The sequence below is a fragment of the Simochromis diagramma genome, unplaced genomic scaffold (genome assembly GCF_900408965.1).
Source record: "Simochromis diagramma unplaced genomic scaffold, fSimDia1.1 OVJJ01000802.1, whole genome shotgun sequence".
Classification (NCBI taxonomy): domain Eukaryota; kingdom Metazoa; phylum Chordata; class Actinopteri; order Cichliformes; family Cichlidae; genus Simochromis; species Simochromis diagramma.
The window spans coordinates 13,688,200-13,713,019 of NW_024387492.1; the positions used below are offsets into that span (position 1 = coordinate 13,688,200).

At 40.0% G+C, this 24,820-nt stretch overlaps 1 protein-coding gene across 1 annotated transcript in view; it reads left to right on the forward strand.

Annotated features, from left to right (window-relative positions):
- The window catches only part of kcnk3a (potassium channel, subfamily K, member 3a), a 45,085-nt gene extending 20,775 nt beyond the window's left edge, over window positions 1-24,310 (forward strand). The window contains exon 2 of the mRNA XM_040017678.1: window positions 23,085-24,310. Within this exon, the coding sequence (XP_039873612.1) occupies window positions 23,085-24,010 (926 nt within the window). The 3' untranslated portion in view covers window positions 24,011-24,310. The remainder of the gene's footprint in view (window positions 1-23,084) is intronic.
- Window positions 24,311-24,820: the final 510 nt, after the last annotated feature.

Genomic DNA, 24,820 nt, shown 5'->3' on the forward strand with positions numbered 1-24,820 from the left:
CCGTGGGCTAAAACAACAGACTGCTATTTTCTCTGGAATAATCCTAATATCACAGCTGTCAGAGTGTTTGCTCCTTATCTACATGCTGGTTTGTGCTGGTGGAAAATGGTGCCAGGGCATTTACACCTTTGAACTATCAAGTTACCTGATTGGTGGACGACATGCACACTGACAACAGCGACATTCATACCAGCTTCTTAGCAGGTTGCTGTTCACCTGTCACAGTTTTCAGGCATTTTCACACCTATAGTTTGATAGCTCTGGTCTGGATCAGTTGATGAATTTCTAAAGCTTTTCCTATGGTTTGGTTTGTTTTCACAAAAGCCAAGTGAAGTCCCTTCAAACCAATATGGCGCTAAAAAACCACATGAGAATAATCTGTCCGCTTATTGACCAAAGCGTGTCTGGAGCAGGAGCAACAAAAGTAAACACAATAAGAAGGTGCTGTGTTCTGGACTATTGGAGAACATGGAGAATTTACATTCATTTCAATGCTAGTTGTTATAACTTCTGCGCTTCTATTCTACTTCTGTCAGTGCGCCCCAGGGCAGCTGTGGCTACAATGTAGCTTGCCATCCCCAGTGTGTGAATGGGTGGATGACTGAAAGTGTAAAGCGCTTTGGGTTCCTTAGGGACCAAGTAAAGCGCTATACAAATACAGGCCATTTACCATATATAGTCTGGGATACCTTGCTGCATCCCAGAATACAAACCAAAGTTGTTTTTGTTTAGCTCAAACCCCTGACAGTTGGTCTGGACTGCGGTCAGACCACAAATGAAACACTCTGCAGTTTATTTGAAACCACACTTAAAGCACCTCCTCCAAAGAGCCTCTGTGTGGTCGTCTTGGTATGCGCCCAATCAAATATGGTGTTCACATCTGCGCAAACGAATCACACCAAGGGGGAAAATGAGCCAGAGTTTGGGTTAAACGGACTAAACACATCCTTAGACTGTTTTTGAGTCATCGCTTGTAGAATAACAAACACGAAAAGGTTTCAAATAAAGTATAAATAAATAAAATATAATAAATTGTTATTTAAAAAATGCATTTTGGCAGCACAGTTCTTCTGTTAAAAACAGTTTCAGAAGTATATCAAATAAGTGAAAATTCCTACACGTAATCCTAATCCTTGATAACTGTCTATATTATAATATTAATACAATATATTATAATATAGATAGCACAAACAGTGACGTTTTTTTTTTTTCATTTGCTGCTGAATTAGGATTTTTTTGCAGTCTATTTTGCAATCATGTCTACAGGGTTTGGTTTTTGTATTTCTTTTTGAGCCTCTGCTTTAGTTTTATTACTTGGGTATTTCTTATCAGTTGCGATCACCTTTAGGTTGTTTCCAGTCTTGCCTCTCCAGTGTTTCCTGTGTATTACATTGGGGTTTCTTTGCCTCTGTGTTTAGGGGCTTCCCTTTTATTTCTTGTTTTATTTTGATAGTCTGTCATGCTTGAGGTTTACTTCTTCTTTGTGATTGTCCTGATTAGTTTCAGCTGTGTCTTGTTTCCCTTCTGTTTCCAGTTGCCAATGAGGCATCAGTATATTTCAAGATAACTCTCTAACCAATTTTGAGACAATAACCTGAAATTTTGACTTATGGACAGCAAAAAAATAAAAGATTTTAGTGGTGTTAACAGCTTTCATATTCGCCTATGTGCTACCTGTTCATTTCTGGAGTTTTGGTTTTCAATTAACTTGCATTATGGCTTTCAGTGATGTGGACTTTGCAGTCAGTCTAAGTGAAGTTCAGTTTTGTGTGACCAGTCTGTCTTTAAATTTGCAAACTCTGACAGCTTCTTTATTTTTGTTTCAGTATTGGACATGACTGCATTCTCAGTTTCTCATGGCTGCAGGGCACAGAAAAGTTGATAACAAATATTTTGTCATATTGTGTGGCACAAATCAAAAACAGAAGCTGCTGTGTAGGTGCAGCGCTCACTGATCTTTTGTTCTAATAGAGAAGAAGCACGATAGACACATACCTGGGAGTTTATCACTACATTCAAAACAACAGTCTACTACAAAGCAAGTTTAACATTGTCAGAGTTTCTTTGTGTTAGCTTGCTTGACAGAATCCCAGTCAGAGATAACAGGTATCAAGTTGGTGGTTATCAACTTTCTTTGTTAACCCAGGTTTCCTGCTCGGGCTCTGTGTGCCCTCACATAAAATGACGCATTCTCCTTTTAAGCAAAATGCCAGAGGTGACAAAATTACAGACATTCTGTGCTTAAGTAGAAGTACAGATACCAGTGTTGAAAAATACTCCAGTGAAAGTTGAAGTGCTGATTCAAATTTTTTACTAAAGTAAACGTGAAAAAGTACAAGTTCTGAAATGTACTCACAGCAAGAAAGTAAAAAGTATCTCTTTGGAGGATGTTTCTACCAGCTATTTTTGTGCAAAGCTTGCTGAACCTTGTTCTATGTTAATGTAATAATTAAATAATATCAGTAGAAGGGCATAAAGAATTTGAATACATTTGCTTAGCTTGAATTATTTATGTTGAACATGAGCAGAGAAAAAGAAGGAAAATAAAAAAGCTGTATTTTCTTTGCCCCTAAACAGGAAAATAAGTACAGTCAGGAGTTAGAGTGGAATTCAGGGAGTGGGGGAACCCTAAAAACAGTTTTAATGGCTCAGCGTGGGGGAAGGAAGCACAGCTCACAATAATTTCTATTGAGAGCTCCAGTAGATTTTCTTAAGGTACAGACCTGCTGCCCTTTGCAGATTTAAACACCTGAATTCAACCAGATGTAAACAGATGTTTCATGAGTTGTCCTGGCTGGTTTCCATTCTCGATACCGACAGTACACTGTTTATGCTGTCTTTATACTAGATGGCCACTGTGCACCAGTCACACACTGGCCTTTACTTTAAATCCATCACAGTACCGCAATCTGTTTATCCTTCACTAACCTGCAGAGGATTTTTATGCATCCTTATAATAACACAGTTAGTCTACCTCAATTTGTTTTGCAGCACATTTCACAATATGAAAAAGACATGTCACATGTTTAGACCCAAGATCTGATTTAAAAACCTCAAGCTTTAAATTTCCAGTTTATCAAATACGAGTCCTCACCACCTCTTCTTCCTTTACTGCCCTGTCTTTCTTATCTTTCTCCATCTCTGAATGAATTTAGCTGTTTCTTTTCTCTCCCTGTGAAATACAGCTAGCAACACACTGTGCGACAATCTTCACACAAGCAGTTTGTGTGTTTGCTGATGTTTGTTAAACTGGTAGAAACGTTGCATTTGAAATTACCTGCCAGTTAAAAAATATTACTCCCTTTATCTTTGCAGCTCTTATTTCTTGCAAGATACTGAAGTACCTGAAACATAACTTAAAGACATTTGCCGTTTTTCTGCTGTGGTGCCAAATAAATAAAAGGAAAGAAAGCGGGTCTAATGGTAATTAATTAATATTAATAATTTTAATTTGATTAAATTTGATCATCACTGCTAAGTGGTGAAATAAATATATTTACACAAGGCAGTAAAACATATGAATGCATTTATATGATCGCTCAGTGCAGTCTGTTTATTTCTAAACTCTAAACTGCATACACATTGACATTAAAAATTACTCAGTGTTCAGCTCTTATGCTGTTGGATGGATAGCTATTCTTGGTGATAAATAACAAAGACTTGGGAGTAAATTATGATTAAACATAAAAAATGTATCCATTTTCTGCATCACCATCTGAATGCAAATTTCAGTAACAGTACAAAGCACAGTTTGCACTGCTGTAACTTTACGACTGTGCTTCATTTGGTGGTCGCTTTCAACTGATAAACTACACTCTGAACATAGCCTGCTTATGTGTTTTTAAAGTGCTATATAAATAAACTATGATGATGACGATGCTTAGGATCAGGTTGTTCAGCATAAGTTATCCTGGTGATTTTACCACGTAAAACGACACTCAGCTTGTGACAATAAAATGTAGAATTTAGGCTCAACGTACCTCCCTAATGCTTTAATCTCACTTTGTTGACACACTTCTTCTGGACGGTCTGCTTAGACCCGGTATGGTCTAGGCTCGTAATACACTCTTTTGCATTCGTATTAGATAACAGCGATGCATGACTTTGTCGCACTAATGATTAGCAAAGTCGGCCTTGCAACAAAAAATATAGCTGTTTTAAACATGGATGGTGCTGTGAGATGAAATTCAGCCCAACAAGACTGATTTCACTATCTAGTGACATGAAGAAGTATTCAGATTTAGTTGAATATTGCTGTCTTTCAACACCAATACAACTCAGGATGACAGAAATATTTTCTGTTCTCTTCAAAACATTTACAAATCCGTGCTGAAAATCTAAACATAAGACTATGGTATGACTAAGTATTGGTAACTTTTAGCATAAACTTGTTAGAGATCAAAAAGATCATCATGAAATGACTGAAGGACTTTATTAAGGTGAAAAATCATAGTTTGTGGTAGAGTGAATACTCTCTTACAGTTTTAGATGCTGTGCTGTCATCGTTGGATAAAACAAACAGTTATAGTTTCGTAGCAGATCAAACTAATTTTCTGTGATGGATTGAAATAGGAAAGAGGAACTGTTCTCATGTGTGTAATGTTTAAATAATTCATTCATCAGCACTGGCTGTTTACTTTTTAATTCATTTTGTTCACATAATATATGCCCATTCTTAGCCACATATTTTATCAGCTGGACAGTTTGATTCTAATAAATATAAAGTGTAAACTGGAGTGAAAACTGGTTTTTGTTTAACGCACTGAGTTTGTTACATTATAAGAATATAAGTCAAGACAGGATTTAAACCAAAAGTGGTGTTTTCTTCAAACTAGGATTCACCATAAGTAGTATTGACTGCCTGATGTATGGTATCAGGCAAAACATATTAAATGAAACACATGAAGTCTGGAGTCCAGCTCTCCAAGTAGGTTATCATGAATGCCACGGAGCGATTTGCAGATATTATGTGATCCAGCAGATTGAGAGGGGGTGGGGCACCCTGTCTCTTTGCTCCAGCCATATGGGCTGCCCGAGGCAGCAGTTACCTCACCAAGGTGACAAAGAGACCTGACAGTGAAAACTGGATAGTCATTCTGTAACAGTTTTCCAAAGTTACTACACTTGCAGGATTTGATTAGGAACATTTATTGACATGTAACATGTACATTTTGCAAAGGCAGGTCAGTTCAAAGGGCTGAACACCCTTCTTGTTATAAGACCAGAAAACCTGGACGAGCAGGGACACTCGAGTGTATAAAATGATTGAATAATAAAGAAAAAACAACCAGAGCTGCCCCATTAGCACACTGTCAGCCTGACTTGACTTGATATTGAAAACCTGTGATATTAAAAGGTACACCTAACCTCTAACACACACATTATATATTGCCTGTCATCTTTAACTTAACAAGGACAAGTTTAAAGAGATGCAGTACAAGCTCAGAAAATCCAATAAACATGCTGCACTTGGAAAAGACATTTGTTGCTGATAAAGACTTTTGTGCTCCCACAATTTTTATTGTTTGGCTTTTCCAGCCATTTCAATCGAGGCATTGAATCCCTGCTGCGAATGACAGCATGACTCTCTTATGAAAAACCATTAAACCAAATGCTTTTTGCTCTTTTGTTCAGATTTATCTGTCAGTTTTGCACAAGAAATATAAAATAATCACAAGATAAACAGAACAACATACTGTCTTTGCAGAGGCACACAAGGAGTAGTTAATTCTTTTTAGGGTTCATATAACACCTTAATAAGATCCATTACATGATTTAATTGCCTCTGGTCATTAAGTCAGGTGCCAGCATTAGTCTTGTGCATCACATGACACGACATATGATAGTTTTACAATGTGGCAATGAGCCTGGTCGACGGCTCAGCCAGGATGTTGATGGGCAATTGTGTCTCCAGCAGAAAGCCGTTGTCTGACGACCACACATGCTCCTATCTCTGCGAGAGTGCTGTGATGCACCCACACATTCTCTCATGTGGGCTTGTGTTTGGAAATGTCTTCATCAAATTCCATTTTAAAAATGCCTCTTGAGCTGCTGAGATCATCAGAGGACAGCAAATGGAAACCTGCTTACCTCTGACAAGTTAGTTTAACACAGGAGTCCTTTTCTCAAACTGCACCTTGTAAGTCACAAGAATGAAAAGTCAGACTCTTTTGCCATTGAACTGTACCGAAAATTAAAATAAAACGTAGCTAATGTTTGTTCTGGTGCGTGCTTAATAAGGAAATCCTAGAAGGTTGAGTCTGCTCAGCTGGATGTATGCTTTTCACTTGAATGAAAGATTTTTCTCCCAGTATAAACGCATCAGATGAACAGGATCAACTTTCTGGTAATTAAACTTTCTTTCCATCTGATATCGCTATTTATGTATATAGAGCGGCTTCTGAGTTGCACACATCATTGGGTGCCATTAAATTCTTGCAGAAGAAGTAAAGTTAACGACATGATGTTACTGTAGGGGCACCGGTTCGGTCTTAATCAACAAATCAAGCGTGTGGCATGGATATGTGTTTGGCATTTTTTCCTTGTGCCTATTAATCCTGTATCAAGCCCCCACACTACTGTTCTGGTCTTGGCACATAAACAAAAAAAAAAACCCCAAAAAGCACACTTTGAGACTTGACTAATCAATAGTTATAAACAGTGTATGGTTTAGGCATTAAAACTACTTGGGACAAGCCCACTGTGCAGGGTGGACCCCGACTCTCACTCTGTGGTAGCTGGGATAGGCTCAAGCCACCCTGCATATGGATAACTGGAAGAGAATGGATGGAACTAGCTTCTGTTCAGTATTCTTGTAAATCATAATAATGGTTCAGGAAAGACGACAGAGAGGTGGCCTACATAACCAAAAAAGGTTCACAATCCTTTAAAAAAGCCACAGGTCGGGGCTGGGTCAGATGAACATGGGCACAGTTTAAGTTGTTTACGTAGCGAGACACGTGTCATTGCACCTCCTCGTGTTTCTATGGCCTCTTATTTAGTTCTGAGTTTTTCCATATTATCTTTTTGCTTTGAGTAAATTGATCTTTCTGTGTTATGTTCCAGACCGCCCCCCTCTCCGTCTGTCAGTTTAGGACAGCATCTGCTCCCTTTGAACAACTGAACCAGTTGAACATGAGCCAGAGCGAGCACGCGTATATCACTGGAATCAGGTGACAGAGGCAGGTACAGGCTGTAAAGACAGAGCAAATACAAGACTGAATTAACAGCTGAGGGGTCAGAATAAATAGATACAGAAGAGGATAAAGGAAAGTCATAAATGCAGAGTAAATAAATGCGAAAGGGTAAGCAATAGTCATGGAAACATGATCGCAAGACAAACAGCAGCTATTTTCTAACAGGGCATTCAGCTGAATAAAATAATACTGCTGTTCAAATAAACATAAATCGAAAGAAAAGTCAAATCATAGCAGTCTTGTTATGTATTTTGTTTAACACGCTGGACTAGACAAAGCCCCTCCAGTGTGTCAGGATCAACAACCATACAGTGTTGCTCAGGTTCTGCGGTACATCTGCTGCTTTAGCTGTCATCGCACGTGACAAACACAAAACACTTTTGGAGTCCAAATGGATCAAAAGGCATTTCATAGTGTGTGGATTATAGCAGTCATCTCCTCATTCACACTTGACCTAGTTCCTAGCCTAGATGTAAGTGTGTCTGTGCTTTTTATATATTCCACAGAAAATTGTCCTCGTCATCCTCGCCATCGACACCTGTGAGTAAATGTACCAAACCTGTGATTCCCAACCTTATTTGCATGTCAGGACAGTATATTGAACTAAAGTTTGTATTTCTGACCTGATGCGACCACTTTAGAGGGGGATTTGATTATTTCAAAACATTATACCTCAACTGTTTGTGCATTATTGGTAGGTGTACTAGCGAATCCAGCTCAACCATTGCAGGGGATGGTCTTTCTTAATTAATACTGTATGAGCTATACTTAATGGCTTATGCCAAAGATCCAGTTACACAGGTCTAAAGACCAATCAGTGCCTGCAGTTTGTATGGAAGATCCTGACATGTTTGCATACAGTTACCAACTACTTTGCAACCAGTTTTACTGAAGCGGCAGTCAGAAACCTCCAGCAACCAGTCGGGGGATACTAATTGTTTTCCTATTAAACGATGGCTCCACTGGACTTTCTAAAATCCTGTTCTTACCTAAAATTGTGCCTCCTTGTGTTTTTTGCTGTCCTTTTATTAAATCTTCTTTAGTTAAATTACATATTTGTTTATTTCACTAAAGCATTCAAAAAGGTTATAATCACATATTACTCTTTTTAAACATTACTAATTCATTATTCATTACTTTTATCTTACCGGCTAGCCAATTATCCACTGCTCTTACTGCCCACTGAAAGTCACACTCTTAATTGCAACATATACATCTACTTTCCAAGCCTTGAATAAAGCCTAGTCCTAGACTGAAGAAAACTGATGAAGACTGCCATTGAGCTCTAGGATTCGGCTAAATCTATGCCTGGGAAACTGAGCCATAACACTGAGGCATACCTCTCAATGTAAAGCTATTTTTACAGTTCTAATTGATATTTTATCAAATGGGTCGAGCTTTTCGACATTCTTCACTTCCTGGCTATGACTCGGCCCAGACTCATTCAGCAGTCAGATCGTGTCATTATTGTGTAAATCTCTGCTTGTTTTGGCTTAATGCGTCATTATTACCGGCATCGATGCTTTGCACGACCCAGAGAATTTGTATCTATTCCCAAAAGAAACTCTTTGAAATTCCCGTATCATATTACACAACATATTCTCCCTTTCTCCTGATTTTTTCACTCTCCCTGCCCACACAGGCACACTTTTAAAGCAGATAGCCCAAGTGGAGCACTTGAAACAGATGCGTCTGTTATTTGAGTTGACCTCCTAAAAGCGTAGAAAAGAAATCCCAACTCGAGCTCCTACATTAGCCACGACTACAAATTAGAGACTTCCTCCCACCTAAATTAAGACTTGAATGTGTCTGTACTTCTTTAACAGCCCTTTTTTAAATTCACAACAATGCTTCAGAGGACACGATACAGGATAAAGTCATAATCTGTCTTACTTTTAAGTGATATTTCTTAACCTTGAATTTCTTCACTTCCCGTCATATTTCATCCCTACTGTCCTCTTCTGTCCTCCTCTCCGCTCTTACCTCCGTGTTGTGTACAGTGTTAGTGTATGTGAACCCATTTAAATACAGCTGTGTTGTGAGATTTAAACAAGTCCATGTCAACTGTGTATCAGGTACATAAATCACATGATTTTTTTAATTAGCTAAGCCTCCCAGAGATCTCACACTCTGCTTGGAATGCCTTGCTTACTGACCTCATGGAAAACTGTGGCCTGCCAAGGTTTCCTCTCATATCCCCTAAAAAGGAACCTAAGGAGTACGTTTGGAAATAGACGCTGATAGGGGTTTTTTTTCACAGTGAAAGCAAAACATATGACTTGGATGTTTGGACACACACAGACACAGCCACAGTGCTTTCTATTGTGGACAAAGGCGATTTGGCAGATAGCGGATGCTGCGGCTGTATGGCTTGATAGTGAAAGGGTTTTACTACGAGACAGGTATATTTGGGGCACTGGCAGCCGAGTCGCAGCTCTCACATCTGACGCCTGGTCGCTTTGGTCTGAACGCTTGTGATGCTTCAGTGTTTGGGCCTCAGCTGTGTGCTGGATGAAAGCACATGCTCCCAGGCCCACACAGGGGTAACCAAGTTAAAGTGAACCCAGACAGACGCTCTGCCAATGCGCTGTCTCCTCTGGCGTTACATCAGATTGCCTGTGATGAATACATCCCGCATCACCCACTTTTTCTCGCTCGCTCTCAGCGGCTGGACAGGCTCCTTGTTCACTGTTGAAGCATGTAATGACAGCCTGATTGAAGAGATTATTCTCACTATTTCACAGTCAGCTGACAGCATCATCTGAATAATGTAGAAGCTGACAAATCTGACATCATTATCAGTATGTCAAAGTACAGCCTTGCAAAGAAATCTCAGTTAAAAGGCCAGTTCATTATGTTGTTGGGTGTTCTGAGATCTGACGCTACTACCAGTCAAAAAAGGCTATGATTTTTACAGCAATGGGGAACTATCGTCACCCAGGCGGGCGGGTGAGCATTAACTCAAGAACAAGGTGACATAGGAATTTCAAGTTGATGCCATAGGTGCACCAACAAGTAATCTTGGATGTTTTCAAATCTCAGTGACCCTGACTTCAAGATCAGAGGTCCAGTATTCTGAAAATCTTGACTTGAGGCCAGGGCAACGTAGGATTTTGAAACTGATACCATAAGTGTGTCTGCTAGGAAGCTGAGGGGTTCCAGTGGCTATCGCCAGTATTTTAATTTATTAGCTAGAGAAATACACTTGTTCATTCACACACTGACGGCAGTGATTTACACGACTAGTCATGTGTTGTACTGTACAAAGGAGCCAGGGACTCTATAGCTGCCAGTCAAAACTGTTATTTCCTGCTCTGCCTCTCCCATTTGCAGGATAGCGTTGGGGTTTTTTTTTTTGTTTTTATAGGCACCTTTTTAAGCTCTCTTCATTGAGCATGTCCAGACAAATAACACCTGTTGATGTGTTTTGGCTTGAGTTAAGGTTTATTTAAGGTTTAATGGGAACCCATCTATCGTCTGATGACTTTGCCTTGAGATGACAAACAGTGTTTTGGGGCTGTGGCCAGCAGATATCAGGGCCAAGACTTCATGTTCTCAGTTTACAAATGTTAAAAAGCTAATTAAAAACAAACAAACATTGAATTAATTTATTATTATTAATTTATTTTTTTAAACCAAGATTTCATTAATACAATTTTTAAACCAATAAATAAAGTGAAAAATGAAAATGTTGCATTTTTAGTTCTATAATTTCTTAAATACAAATGAAAAAGAAAAGTTTAATTACCAAAAAAGTAACAAACGTTAGTACAGATTTAAATTATACAGTTGTTCATGATGTCGATTTGAGCTCAAAAATGTCTCTTTTTATAGTAAAATTTAGCGACCCCTAGTTTAAGCTAACTAGTATTGAAAGCAAAGGAAATGTTTGTGGTCATTGGTAAAAAGAAACATTGAAAGAAATGATGTCACCACCCGATTCTCGTTGGGTTCTCATTGGCTCTGCTTTGCGAGTGACCATGATTGCTAAGCGGCATATCAAAGACTACGTTTGCGCAAATTAATTTCATGTTGTGTGGTCAAATGTTTGTGCATGTTGAATGTTTTTCCCCCTTTTTGTTGTGGTCAGTGCAGTACTCCTGACATTACTTTGATTTTTTCTTTAATATGACCTAAAATACACTGCCTCGTAATTATCATTGAACAACAAAAAACTTTAGACCACAGTCCCACACATCAGCACAAATCCCTGTCCTAATGAGGACACACATACTGTATGATCTTTCTCTTAGTATTTAGGTATGAACACAAAGCTGACAACACAAGGCAAAGATGAAAACCAAGAGAGAGATACTTTAAAGTGATTGCCTAAGGGAGTCTACTTTAGGAACATGAACAAATAGAAATGGAGGATGCAGCCAGACTTCTCATCACTGACTTTGTTACCTGTTGAAGTTCAAGGTCTGGCTCCCAGGCTGGGGTCAATATTCACTCAGCTTTAATATCACTCCAGGTTCTTGGCTAGCCTAGAGCCAGCATGCTGTGCAGGTGCTTGCAAAGAGCTGAAGTTGTGTTAGCAGCATAAAGCAGTTGTTTCTGACCTGGATGCAGTTTGCACTTTACCATCATGCTCTCTTCCTTTTGTGCAATAAATTAAAAGCATTGTCCATATCCACGTTGTAGACCGAACCACTATCCAGTTCCCAGTTCCCGTCTCTTGCGACTCCTGACTTAACACTGTGTGCATTAAAACAGTATTGTTTGTGTGGAATACTACTTTTAAGTCTTGATTTAACTAACATTTAACTGTTGCTGTCATTATCTTTGGACAAGAGGGTTGAGATAATCAGCTGAAGCCAGGGCTAAAACCCTAGGTTGGTTAGCAAGATGGGTCTCTCATATAAATTGGGATGCTTTTTGGTCAAGATAAAGCACACTAAAAAGCAAATGTAGCCTTTTTGGAAAGACTGAACAGCTGATTTGGTTGACTATTAGTCCAATTATTAAATGCTTGACAAGTGAGAGATGTATTTGTCTGAGACGTCAATTTCACTGCAACTGTAACCCAACGCTCAGAATATCTGCTCCATCGTCTGTTTTACCAACACTCTCACTTGCAATTTGTCACATAAGGATGCCTGGTCAGAAACTCTTTTTTGTCACCCTTTAAAACTTGACCCATGAAATTGCAAGAGAATTCCCTTTAACAAACAAACAAACAAACAAACAAACCAATCATCAGGCATTTTTGTTTTTCAGGAAAAGTAAGTCCCACTGATAATGTAGAGGTCAAAAATCTAAGACATATGACACATGTGACACATTCACAATAACACTACTCGAAGCATTAATATCTGACAGCTATGGGTGCTGATCAAAGATTGGTATGTGAAACAATAATTTACTAAATTAACATCAAGAAGTTTTTCAGAGGGTTTGAAGCAAATGATTAACACCATAAACCCATCAGGAGTTCATGAATCTTACTTGATTCATGATCTCAGTAAACATTTTCCTTCTGGACTCTTTATCATCAGAGGAGCCACCACTGAAGGCCATTAATACAATTAATGCAGGTTTTCTTCAGACCTTCTCTAAAGTCACTAGTCACTTTATTAGGTGCTCAACTGCTTGATAACACGAATATTCGATCAGCTGAACACATGGCAGCAAATTAATGCATTTATGTATGTTCAAATAGATCATCAAAGGTGATAAGGAGACTGTAATATGGCATAGTTGTTGGTGCCAGATGAATGGTCTGAGTATTTCTATTGGGATTTTCCCCACACAACCCTATTTTCTCCTAACTGTCTAAAAAGGAGAAAATATCCAGTGAGGAGCAGTTCTCTGGGTGAAAATGCCTTGTTGATGTCAGATGACAGAGGCTGATAACCAGACTGGTTCAAGCTGTTAGGAAGAAGATGGTAATTGGAATAACTACTTATCAAACCAAAGTATGCAGAAGAGCATGTCTGAATGTACCTGTTTAACCCTGAAGTTGCTGTTGTCTACTAAAAACAGGTAACTGAGGCTACGACTCAAACCGGCTCATCAAAATTGGACAACAGAAGGCAGAAGAAAACATTTCTGCTCCGACATTTGGATCGTAGGGTAAAAATTTGGTGTAAACAACATGAAAGCACAGTTCAGGCTGCTGGTGGTGGTATAATGATGTCAAGGATATTTTCTTGCCACACTTTGTACCATAGTACCAGCCAAACATCATTTTAACAGAATATTAGAGTCTTGTTGGTGACCATGTCCTTCCCGTGACCATGGCCACAGTGTACTCATCTTCTGGAATAAGGCACCATGTCACAAACACATTAGGTGAACATGACATTGAGTTCACTGTACTCAAATTGCCTTTATGGTCACCAGATCTCAATCCAATGGAGCACTTTTGGGATATGGAATGGGGTTAGGATTGGGACGATCAGGAAACGAATCTGTGTAATGCTATTGTGTCGTCCTTCTTGAGTCTGTGCTACAAAGAATTAAGACAGTTCTGACAGCAAAAGGCGGTTCAACTCAGTAATAGCAAGGTGTACATGATGTGTATAGCGTATATAATTTACTGTATGGGAGGAACAAATGGAATCTTAGAAACTGCGTCCACTTCACATCTTTATCTTGGCAATCAGGTTGGAGCTTAGAGGTGAATTTCTCCTCATTTTGTATAAAATTAAACATTTTCAGCATATGAGAACTCTAATTTTTCAGGTCACTGGAGTTACTTGAAGTCATCAACATGCCTGAATGTATTTCTTTGAAATCCATAACTCATTTCAAATAAATAAAGCAAGCGTGTTTCTGTTTTCCCAGTTCGTGATTACACTCACTCACTGTAAATATTCCACTAAAACTGGTCTTAGAATTCCTGCCTTTCACACACACACGGACATTACGCAGCAGCTGTCAGCAAGGCCTTGTGGGTCAAAAGCCAAACGGAGTACTGGAGGGAGGTGGGAGGACCAGTGCTGAGCTGGAGTGCTTGTACTGTATAAACAATCGTGAGGTCGTCTGGAGTTTGAAGTGTCTGTGAATGACAATTAATGGGGGGGCTTTAGGTCCACATTTTAGATAAGAGTGGAATTGTATTTGTGGGAAATACAATGTCATAATGGCCTTTTAATGTGCCATCTTTAGGTGTTATTCTTCGAAAAGTTTGATGCTTACAAGTGGAGAAGACTTACAGTTTGTTGGGTCATACAATGATGTCTTTGGCCAGAGTCAACGAGAGATGAAAGCGGGCTGCGGGGAAGGCAAGCAGATTGGGCTGCTGCTCAAATACAGTCTGTACCAAGAGGATGACATGATGATGATGTGTTTATTTGCACACTTGTACAGAACATTCCCCAATCTGCTCAGCATTTCAGGGATGGTGTAAACGCAGATAAGGGTGACGTCACGCTGGGATGCCTCCTCTGGCCACCTGTACGTTGAAGAACTAGGATGGCCATATACGGCTGTATATTGTGATTGTGTCCAACACCTCAGAGCACACTTCAGCTTTGCAGAAGGAATTTGTTTACAGATCACGACCGCATTACACACTGACAGCCATTCCCTCTCAGCGCAAATTATTACAACTCTTCTAGGTATGCTGCTTCAGTAGGTCTATAGAAACAGGTGGTTTTTGTATGCACATCCAAAGCTTTTTGCAGTTTTTTCCACTCATTCACTTTTGGGTAGTTCAACACATAGCTAGATAAGAGGCACTTCCTCCCCCCAGGACTCATGGGCTGGGTGTCAAACTACTCAGCCTTTTATGGTGCAACATGACACACGAGATGGGCGGGGCTAGAGTAATGCAAGGCATGTCAGGATATCATACTTGTAGCTAGCCCTCTGAGCATCTGCTGTGTTTAGCATGTTAGTCTATATATTTACAGCATGTTCCAAACTCCTTCCAAATGCGCATCTTGTATAAATACTGTAAGGCTTTGGCGTTACACTGTAAGTGTTTCCTCTCAGCCTCTTGTTCCCCCAAAAAATTAATTAAAAAAATATTTAATTTTGACTACAGTTATATAACCACACCTGATCTTTAAGAAGTAATTTTGGAAACCCTAGTAATCATTTTTCTTTTGGGGGGGTGAAACAGAACCGAGATGACAGAAGACGATCTTAAAAGGGATCGTGTTGGCAGAATCTGACCTGGGCGGGTCTGTTGGTAGCAGAGCAGCTAAATTTCACAAATGATTTTAAATTAGAGAAATATAATAGTAAAAAATATGAAAAAGTTAAACATACATACCGCTGCTGCAGCCAGATCAGCAGTTTTTATTATTTTGCCTGCAGCCGCGCTAGAGTTTCATAACCTGAGAGCAATGAATAAATATAAAAGACAGAATTAAACTTTAGGGTTAAGGTAAATGCAAATTCAATACAAGGCTCAAAAGCACAAATCGCTGCTTTAGGATCATGTGTTTATACTTGTACAACACAACAAATTGTTGTAAAACTGTTTGGAACCAACAAGAAAAAAACAACAACAATAATAAAGTTGCTTCTAATAACTTATATTTATTACTGAACCTGTTCTGGGAAGCACAAAGACTTTTAGATGCCCTTGATGGGTCTTTCAGGATCAGTGATGCCATTTTCCAGAGACCTGATTGCTCAGTAGGCAGTGATTTCATACCTGCTGATTTCTAATCGAGAGTGTGACCGCATCTAGAGCAGATTAGGTCTGCAGCATAAGTTACTATGACAATATACCCTGGCAGGAAGTGAACTGCTGTTGTAATACTAAAAATTGGATAGACAGAAATCATGCATCGTAGCGCGGGCCTCTGTGTACTCACAGTCTGTGAATGACATCGTCTTTTACATGACAGACATTAATGTTTTATTTTGGTTTCTGACCTTTGTTTATTTATTGTTACATATTTTACTAAATAGTTATTTTAAATTTTATTTAAGTAAGATTTTCCTAACTTTTTAGATAACAATCTTTTATGCCACACAGTAAATAGGATAATATGCTAATTTTGTCAAAATATTAGCTTAAAATCTGAAATAATTCTCATCACAGTTATTAAATAGACCATTCAAATGCTTCACATGCCTCTAGAACACCTTAACATGCTACCCAGCAAACAGCATCATTTCCTCACACTGAGAGCTTCTAATTTATTCAGTAATACAAAGAAAAGAAAACCAAACCCTCCACTCATTTCACCTTTGTCCCTCAGTCTTGTGTGAAACCATACACACACATACACAGAGAGAGACTGATGAGTGCACTACCAAGTTTGGTGCTGCCTGGGCTTCAGGATGCAGAGATGTTTAAGGACGTTATCAGTCGCCTACCCTAGAGAGTGTAGTGCTGCCACCAGCATCTAAGTTACAGACTCCATATCCTGAGATTTTGGATCTTTTTACATATATGGTCGCATTTGAACTTATTGTGAATACACTTTACCTCTGTGGTGTATGCTGTGGATTAGTTGCATGCAGCCTATCCTTACAAATTACTGACAAAGAGCCCCTGATAAATGCACCACCTCTTTGAGAATCCCTTCCCATTAGGTGAGCTGATGAATAGGTTGTGCTCCTCGTCTTGCTGGCGAGAACAAATTGTGCCTGGTAATCAATGAAAATTTAATTGAGTGACAGAGAACTGGAGCCCTGGGAGCTGCATTTATGCCATTCTTTGATGTATTTTCAAAGCCCGTTTTACCCCTGCCTAATTAATCAGCATAATGAAGACTTTAGATGCAGTTGGGAAAGCGGTTAATGTTTTGTTTAAGGAGCAGGAAGGAACTGTATACACTGAATTGTTATCTGTAAAGGCAAACTAGAGTCAGAAATGAGATATGACAACCAGCACCAGTTTTGTATTTGCATTGCTACAGATGAGCAGTGTTGGAAGGTATCAAACATTTAATTTGGAAAATCTGATCGAGGGTTAATATGGCACGGCACTGAATAAAGCTGTGCTCCCATCTGCTAAAGTGAATACGGATTAAAAACTGTGAAATGAATTACAGGGTAAAAAAACCCCCAAAAGTATTACAGGCCAGGATTGAAATCTTGAAATGAAACCTCCAAATTACAAAATGTTGGCAAGGCTATCACAGGGGAATATTTCTCTCTGCAGAATGATTTGTTTTGGAGCATTTAAATTAGCACTAACCTGTTGCTAGAGGCATTCGCTTAAGCGACTGGCTGTAAATCCTGATTCTGCAATCAGAGGCAGCAGCGAGGAGGGTCTGAGTGTATGGTGCACCTGTGTTCTGCTGAAATTCATTAGCCTCCCATGCCAAATAAGTATTTAGAAAACTCTTATCTCCTTCCACAGTTATGCAATTTTCAGATTTTCTTTCACATGATAATTACAGGAATTGGGTTACGAGACAATCAGCCTCGGGATACGGCAAAAGCCTTCAGTGCTGGTTTTCTATCATGCAACAATCCCAACACAAATTGAGAATCTGAGATAATTTTAGCGGGGGATTAGTGTCCCACCTCCCCCATGATCAATCCATCAAATATGCATAAACATTTGTGGCAATTTCTTCATAACAACACTGCCAATTTGGTAAATGGCCTGTATTTGTATAGCACTTTACTAGTCCCTAAGGACCCCAAAGCGCTTTACACATTCAGTCATCCACCCATTCACACACACATTCACACACTGGTGATGGCAAGCTACATTGTAGCCACAGCTGCCCTGGGGCGCACTGACAGAGGCGAATATGAAACTAGATCTTTTCTGGATTAATACTTCAGTTTCAGACAGTCAGGGGTTGTTCAAACAAAACCTCTTTATCTTCTATTGTTTTGTGACGGATGAGGCTGCACCTTTCCTCTGCCAGTCACTATAATCCATGCAAACAGAGCGAACAGCCCTGCTGCCTTCCCCTGCATGCCAGCACAAGCCGAGGAGACATCCTGTCTCATGATAACTTTGTCACTGTTTGGGGGCCTTTTCGAAGATGATTTTGTCATGTGCGACTCTTCACTCTCTCACATGGTGATAGGACTGCTGGCGTTGTTGCCTCCAGCTCCCGTGTGCGCCGGTGACGAGTGCCACTGTCACTCTGGTCATCTCCCTGTCTCGACAGGCCACATGCTCTTTGTGACAGCTCCAAACAGGCCTACAGCTCAACTTCTGTGCTCACCTGAGCATACACTGCCCTGCTTACTCCATGATGAATGATTAATCAGTGCATTTATTTATTTTTACTTACAGGTAAAAATCTTAAAAATCTTTCCCAATTTAAATTTGGCCATTCCTTTCACCATCATCTCCCTAATGAGTTCTGCAGCATGTCCAGTGCTCCTATTTTTAGATCCCATCTTTTGGGAGTCCCAAATGTGACTGCTGCACGTGCATATTTGCGATATGTACGTCTATTATGTCAAAACAACAACCCTTCAACTGAAATTATATTTTGAGGAAAAAGAAAGAAGTCACATGGAGCCAAATGTTGTGAGCTAGTTGGATGGTGAGAAACCTACCCTACTCAGAATGCAGAAGTCAAGGAAGAATTTTAAGTGTAGAATATTTAAAATAACAAAAACTAAAAGCACGCAATGCTAACTGCCAGTGTACAGTAATAACATGTCCACAGGCATCACCGTCTTAAACGAAATGCTCAAGAAGCCATCGTAACAATGACTTTCTCGTCACTTTCCGCACTATTATTGCCTTTAACTGGATTTCCCAGTCCATTTTGCCACTTCCTCCTTGTTCCATTGGGGCCCCACCCTGGTGAGTCTCTGTGATGTCCTCTGTGATGTATCGATCCCACTGTGCCAACTGCTACGCTGGACTCCTTTTATATCGGGTGACTGAGCAGGTGTAGGTCATTCGTTGAATTATGGAGATGCAGGTTGGAAGTAGTACAATTTCTTTCAATAAAAGCATGCAAATAAAAGAATAAGATAACCTTTATTAGTCCCACATGTGGGAAATTTGTTGTGTCACAGCAGAAAGTGGACAGTGCAAAGTTACAGTAGCAAAAATTAAGAAAAACACTGGAATAGGATAAGATAATAAGAATAAACAGAACAGAATAAAATACAACATTGTCTGAAAAAGACAAATGTGCTTAGTGTTACTGCACATGTGTGGATGTGTGTATACAAAATATAAATAATCAAAATCAATATTAACGAAACCCACAACATAACATCACAGACAAGATAAAATATTAAACTTCCTTCCACACTATGACAACACTCCTGACTTTTTCAGTGTGCTGTGAGTGAGCACACAGTGACACGATGGCACAAGGCACAGCTAAGGTCATTCAAGGCATATGGATGATACAAAATGCACATTCACAGTCTCACCTACAGGGATGCATTTTACCCTGCACAACCCTATGAATGTAAAAACAACAAACACGCTCCTGGTCAAAGCTGTGACCTGATGGCGCCTTCGCCAGGCTTGGACATTCCAGACTTTTCCACTGAAGACTGATGGTTGGTTAGTTTGTTGAAATCACATATGCACATGTGCTATACTGCAGCACCTCAAAGAGGCTAGTGGCCACATTTAAATCAAGAATTATTTTTTATTTTTATGGGGAGAGCCACAAAACCCTGTATGTCGCTAACATTTTAGAGAAAGAAACACACTCAGGGATTTCACCCCAACATCTTTTCTTGCACTGTGACTAATTATGTTAACTTTCAGTGACTTCTTCTTCTTTTCTTCTCTACTAGCAGTGTGCAGGGCCTGAGGGGACAGTAATAAATAATTTCAAATGCAGAAGTAAGTTTGAGCTGCACCTTCTGAAATGAAAATAATAATGAAAAATTTCCTTAGAAGGTTATGACTTTAATATATATGCATAAAAAGTAACACTGAGATGGAAGTTCGGAGGGATGGACTGACCATATGCATTTCTGATTAGCAGCATTTGTTGGAGAAAAAGCAAGTCAGTAGTCAGTTATTATAATAATGACAAATGCACACGACTGATTACAACACTGTACAAATGTCTCATTTCATTACATTTTGATAGGAAGATGGTGCAGCAATGTATTGGAATGTGTGCAAACATACAGTATATATGGCAAAAACAGAGTTTGTATAATTCTAACAAGCTTGAAAGTCAATATTTTGGTGTGACCACCTTTATTCGTCAACACAGCCTGAACTCTCTTAGGCAAACGTTCTTCTAATGTCTTTAAGTACTCTTCAGGAATAGTTAAACAGGCTTCTTGAAGGAGATTCAAAGCTCTTCTCTGGATGATGGCAGCCTTTTGTTCTGCTCATTGTCAAAATTATCCCATATTACTTCAATAATGTTGAGGTCTGTGCTTTGGGGAGGCCAATCCATGACTGATAGTGTGTGTGTGTTTTTTGTCCAGGGATCCTTTCACGGCACTGGCAGTGTGTTTGGGTTCATTACCATTTGACAAATGAAGCCATTACCAATCAGATGTTTTCCACACAGTGCTGCATGGTGGATCAAAATCTGACAGTACTTTTCCGTGTTCATAATTTCAGAAATTTTCACGTATGTCCAACACTACCAGCTGAAATGCAGCCAAAAATCCAAGACAAACTTCCACCGTATTTTAAAGATGGCTGTAGACCCTCACTGTTGTATCCTCCTTCATTGTTAACTAGAACTTTCACATTTCGTTTCATCACTACATAAGAAATGTTGCCACAGATTTTCAGTCCAGTTCTCTTGTATTTTGTCGGGTCTCTGCTGGACTTTTCCTTATTTATTCATAAGGTCATAGTTTTTAGATACTGTTCATCTGTTGTCAATAGTTTTTTGGGCCTCCCACTTTCACTGCCACGTCACTTTTCCAGTTTCCTCTGATTTCTAAGGACACATTGCACAGCAAGTGTGCCAAGTTTAGCTAGAAGCTTCCCCAGCCGGGGAATCAGCTGGGTTATCGTTGTCATTTTTCATAGATTCAGCTAAAGCAATGGGAACAAAATGTGTTTTTACAGGTACAAAGATTGGGCTGAAAATGTAAAAAAAGAAAAAAAAGGAGCCAGTGTGCAAAGAAAAACTTTGAAAGACTTGACAGGAAAGCCTGGCTTTATGGAAGCAAAGTGTAAAGAAATTAAAGCTGACTCAAGACTTTCGAACAGTATATTGTAAGAACTGAATACAGCATGCAGGACGAGGTATAGCAGTAAGGTTGAAACATGTTAGTGAAAAGAAAGATTTAACTATCCTCAAAGGAATGGAGCGTGACTGGAACAGAGAGTTAACAACTTACGTTGTGTCCTTTAAATGGTTTATAAAACAGCAACCAGTTTGCTTAGTTAGCTCTGTAATCGCTTACAGAAAGCAAGAGAAAAATGGTTCTAATAGGTAACATTACAAACTTAGTTTTTAAAAGATTAACATTATAGACGGCTGAAATAGAGAGCTAAATGTACTGAATAAATAGCTGGCCAGATAACATGGATAAACAGCTAAAAGTGCTGATTAAATGTTTGAAATCGTTAATTCAAATTATTAAACTGTTTAAGCAGTTTGCAAGAAGTAATGGCTGAAAGCAAATAACAGTCACGGAGAACAGCTGGAAAAATTATTGCAGGCCTAATGGATAAACTGTTGAAAGACCTAAAAGTAAATTATTTAACCATCCCAACCAATAAGTGATGGAATAATAGTACGTAGCACCAGGAATGCTAATTTTATTCAAGTTTAAAAGCACTCCCGTGCAGATATTAAGCTCAACCTAAGGTCATCATTTGTCCCGAGACTCAGTCTCTTAGAAAAGACTGCAGTCAGAGGTAATTTCTCTGTCTTTGGGAAATGTGATAAATGTCTTTGTGGGGATGAGATTAAAAATAGGCAAAGCCACAAAGAAGCAAGATGTCCTCGCACTCAGAGAACAGGTCAGGTTTTTCCTTCTACTGAGAGATCCATCAGTCGTAATGACTCTCATTTTGGCGGCACAACTGGGAAAGCTTTAAACATATTTGGCACCAGACAGACAGATGGTTCAAACGCACGGATCAGCACGGCAAAAGAACCAGAGCCAGAAGAATTAAATCAACCCAGGAGTAATTACATTCAACTATTGGTCAGCCCGTTCCACTTGCCTAGCCTGTTGTTATCGGGGACGTCATCTTTCGGCCCCGGCGCGCAACAGGTCCTCGTATTGGGAACATATTTCACGCTGTAATGATGTTGCTTGCGAGGGAGTCATATCCTGCTGGGCAATAATAATGAGAAGATGATGTTATGACACAAAAGGCTGACAATTAACCTGAAAATACATCCTGAAATTTGGGAGCTCCATGCTCTGTATGGATACAAAATCTCTGAGTCAAGCCATAAAGTAGGAGGTAGTGTGTGCTTGCAGGCCATTTCAGTGAGTACACATCTCCCTGACAGTATGTTTTTACAGTAAGTGGTTTATCAGCTGCTCTCTGTTTTATGGGGGATAAATTACAGGAAATTTTTCTCCCACTTTTTGATATATTTTGTGCCATAGATACTTTTTTGGGGGGCTTTGACTGTTAACGGCCACAATGCTAACGAGTTTCTATACCATGTAGGGCAAAAAGTGGTGTTATAGAAACAAACAAAAAGACCGGTATGTTCACATTACCCTACGGTGTCCTGTTTATTTGATCTGGAAAATGTTGAGTCCTAATTAGGTGCAAATGTACTCATTAGTTGAAGCCACTCTGCGGACACCGATTGTCAATGAATTATTCAAGCTCTCTTTCTCTCCTGTACACGACATCAATACTCGGCTCTTCCCGCCGCACCGCTGTGCATTCTCATCTCCAATTGCATACTGCCGCTGTGAAATGAAGGGTTTTTGAATTCATCAGAAGAGCTGCTCAGAGAATACAAATCATTCATATCTTTCCTGCCTCCAGCCTTCTCTTCTCAGACCCCTGTCCTCTGCACTGCAGATTTAATTAGTTCTGCCCCAGTAACCCTGCTTCTTTCTCCCTTCTTCCCTCAGGTTATGGCCATGCAGCCCCGAGCACAGATGGAGGGAAGATGTTCTGCATGCTTTACGCCCTCCTGGGCATCCCTCTCACCTTGGTCATGTTCCAGAGCGTGGGTGAGCGGATGAACACCATTGTCAGGTACCTGCTCCACCGCCTGAAGAAGTGCCTTGGAATGAGGCGCACTGAGGTCTCCATGGTCAACATGGTGACCATCGGTTTCATATCCTGCATGAGCACGTTATGTGTGGGCGCAGTGGCATTCTCCCACTTTGAGGGGTGGAGTTTCTTTCACGCCTTCTACTACTGCTTCATCACGCTCACTACCATCGGCTTTGGGGACTATGTGGCGCTGCAGAATGAGCACGCTCTGCAGAAGAAGCCGCAGTACGTGGCCTTCAGCTTCATCTACATCTTGACAGGTCTGGCCGTGATTGGAGCGTTCCTCAACTTAGCAGTGCTGCGCTTCATGACCATGAACGCCGAGGACGAGAAGAGGGATGCTGAACAGAGGGCTCTACTGGCACATAACGGTCAGGCAGGCGGACACATCAACTGCTCCGTAGATCCGGCCTCTCCTTCTTCCACGCATTCTGGGTTTGTCGGCGGAGGGAGTGCGATCGGAGGAAGCGGGGGAGGCGGAGCGGCAAGCCGGGGTCTGCGTAACGTTTACGCTGAGGTGCTTCATTTCCAGTCCATGTGCTCCTGTCTTTGGTACAAAAGTAGAGAGAAGCTGCAGTACTCCATACCTATGATCATCCCCCGCGACCTCTCCACTTCAGACACCTACATGGAGCAGGGAGAGGCTTTTTCCAATCCCCTTCACTCTAACGGCTGTGTGTGCTGTCTGCAGCGCCACTCGGGCATCAGCTCAGTGTCCACGGGGTTGCACAGCATCAACACCTACAGAAGACTCAATAAACGCAGATGTTCCATCTAGAAACCCAGAGGACTTTGTGCATTTAGATGAAGTCCCACTTGAAGTGAGGGAGAGCCCTCCTACTGTGGTGCGAGATTAGTTGTGGACACCAAGGGAACTCTATTTGCATCCTGAAGAGATGTTGGACTCTAGACGTTTGCCTCTTTCTGGCACTGAAGCGGATGCATCCTTCAGACTCCAGCCATGTATTTAACTTCCATTAATTAAGCACAAACCATTTAGCGCTAACATTGTTACTGATGTTACAGAGAAATGACGCTAATGGTTGTTTTAGAAGCATTCGTTACACAACTATTGCTGTTAGAAGACAGGGAAAAAAAAACACGTGCATCTCTCTGCACCTCTGAATATCGAGTATCTTAATATTGAACTCAGTATTTTCTGTGCTCATGAGGCGGAACTTTATGTTTGAATATGAAAAGGGACAAAATACACTGTGAGACACACTTAAGTAGGGTGTACTAACTGTATAAAATCCCTGCCAAGATATATTTTATTGAAACAAAAAACAACTTAAATCCACATTTTCCAAAATAAATCTTTGGTTGTAAGGAGTATGGTCACTTCAGTGAAATTAAAGCTTGTATATATTTGGACACTAGTAGGTGTTATTGAGGGAAAACCTATTTTTTCAGTGAACGTTTAAAAGATAATTGATCTCAGTGTCTCCTGTGTGTCTACAGTTCAAGTTTAAACCAAACTTTCTGCTCTGCTAACTACTTTATTTTCTCCATCCATGAGATTAAACCACCGTGTAGGTGCTTAAATGACTGAGAATGATTGAGCAGGTTTGCTGAAGAACATTTTGGG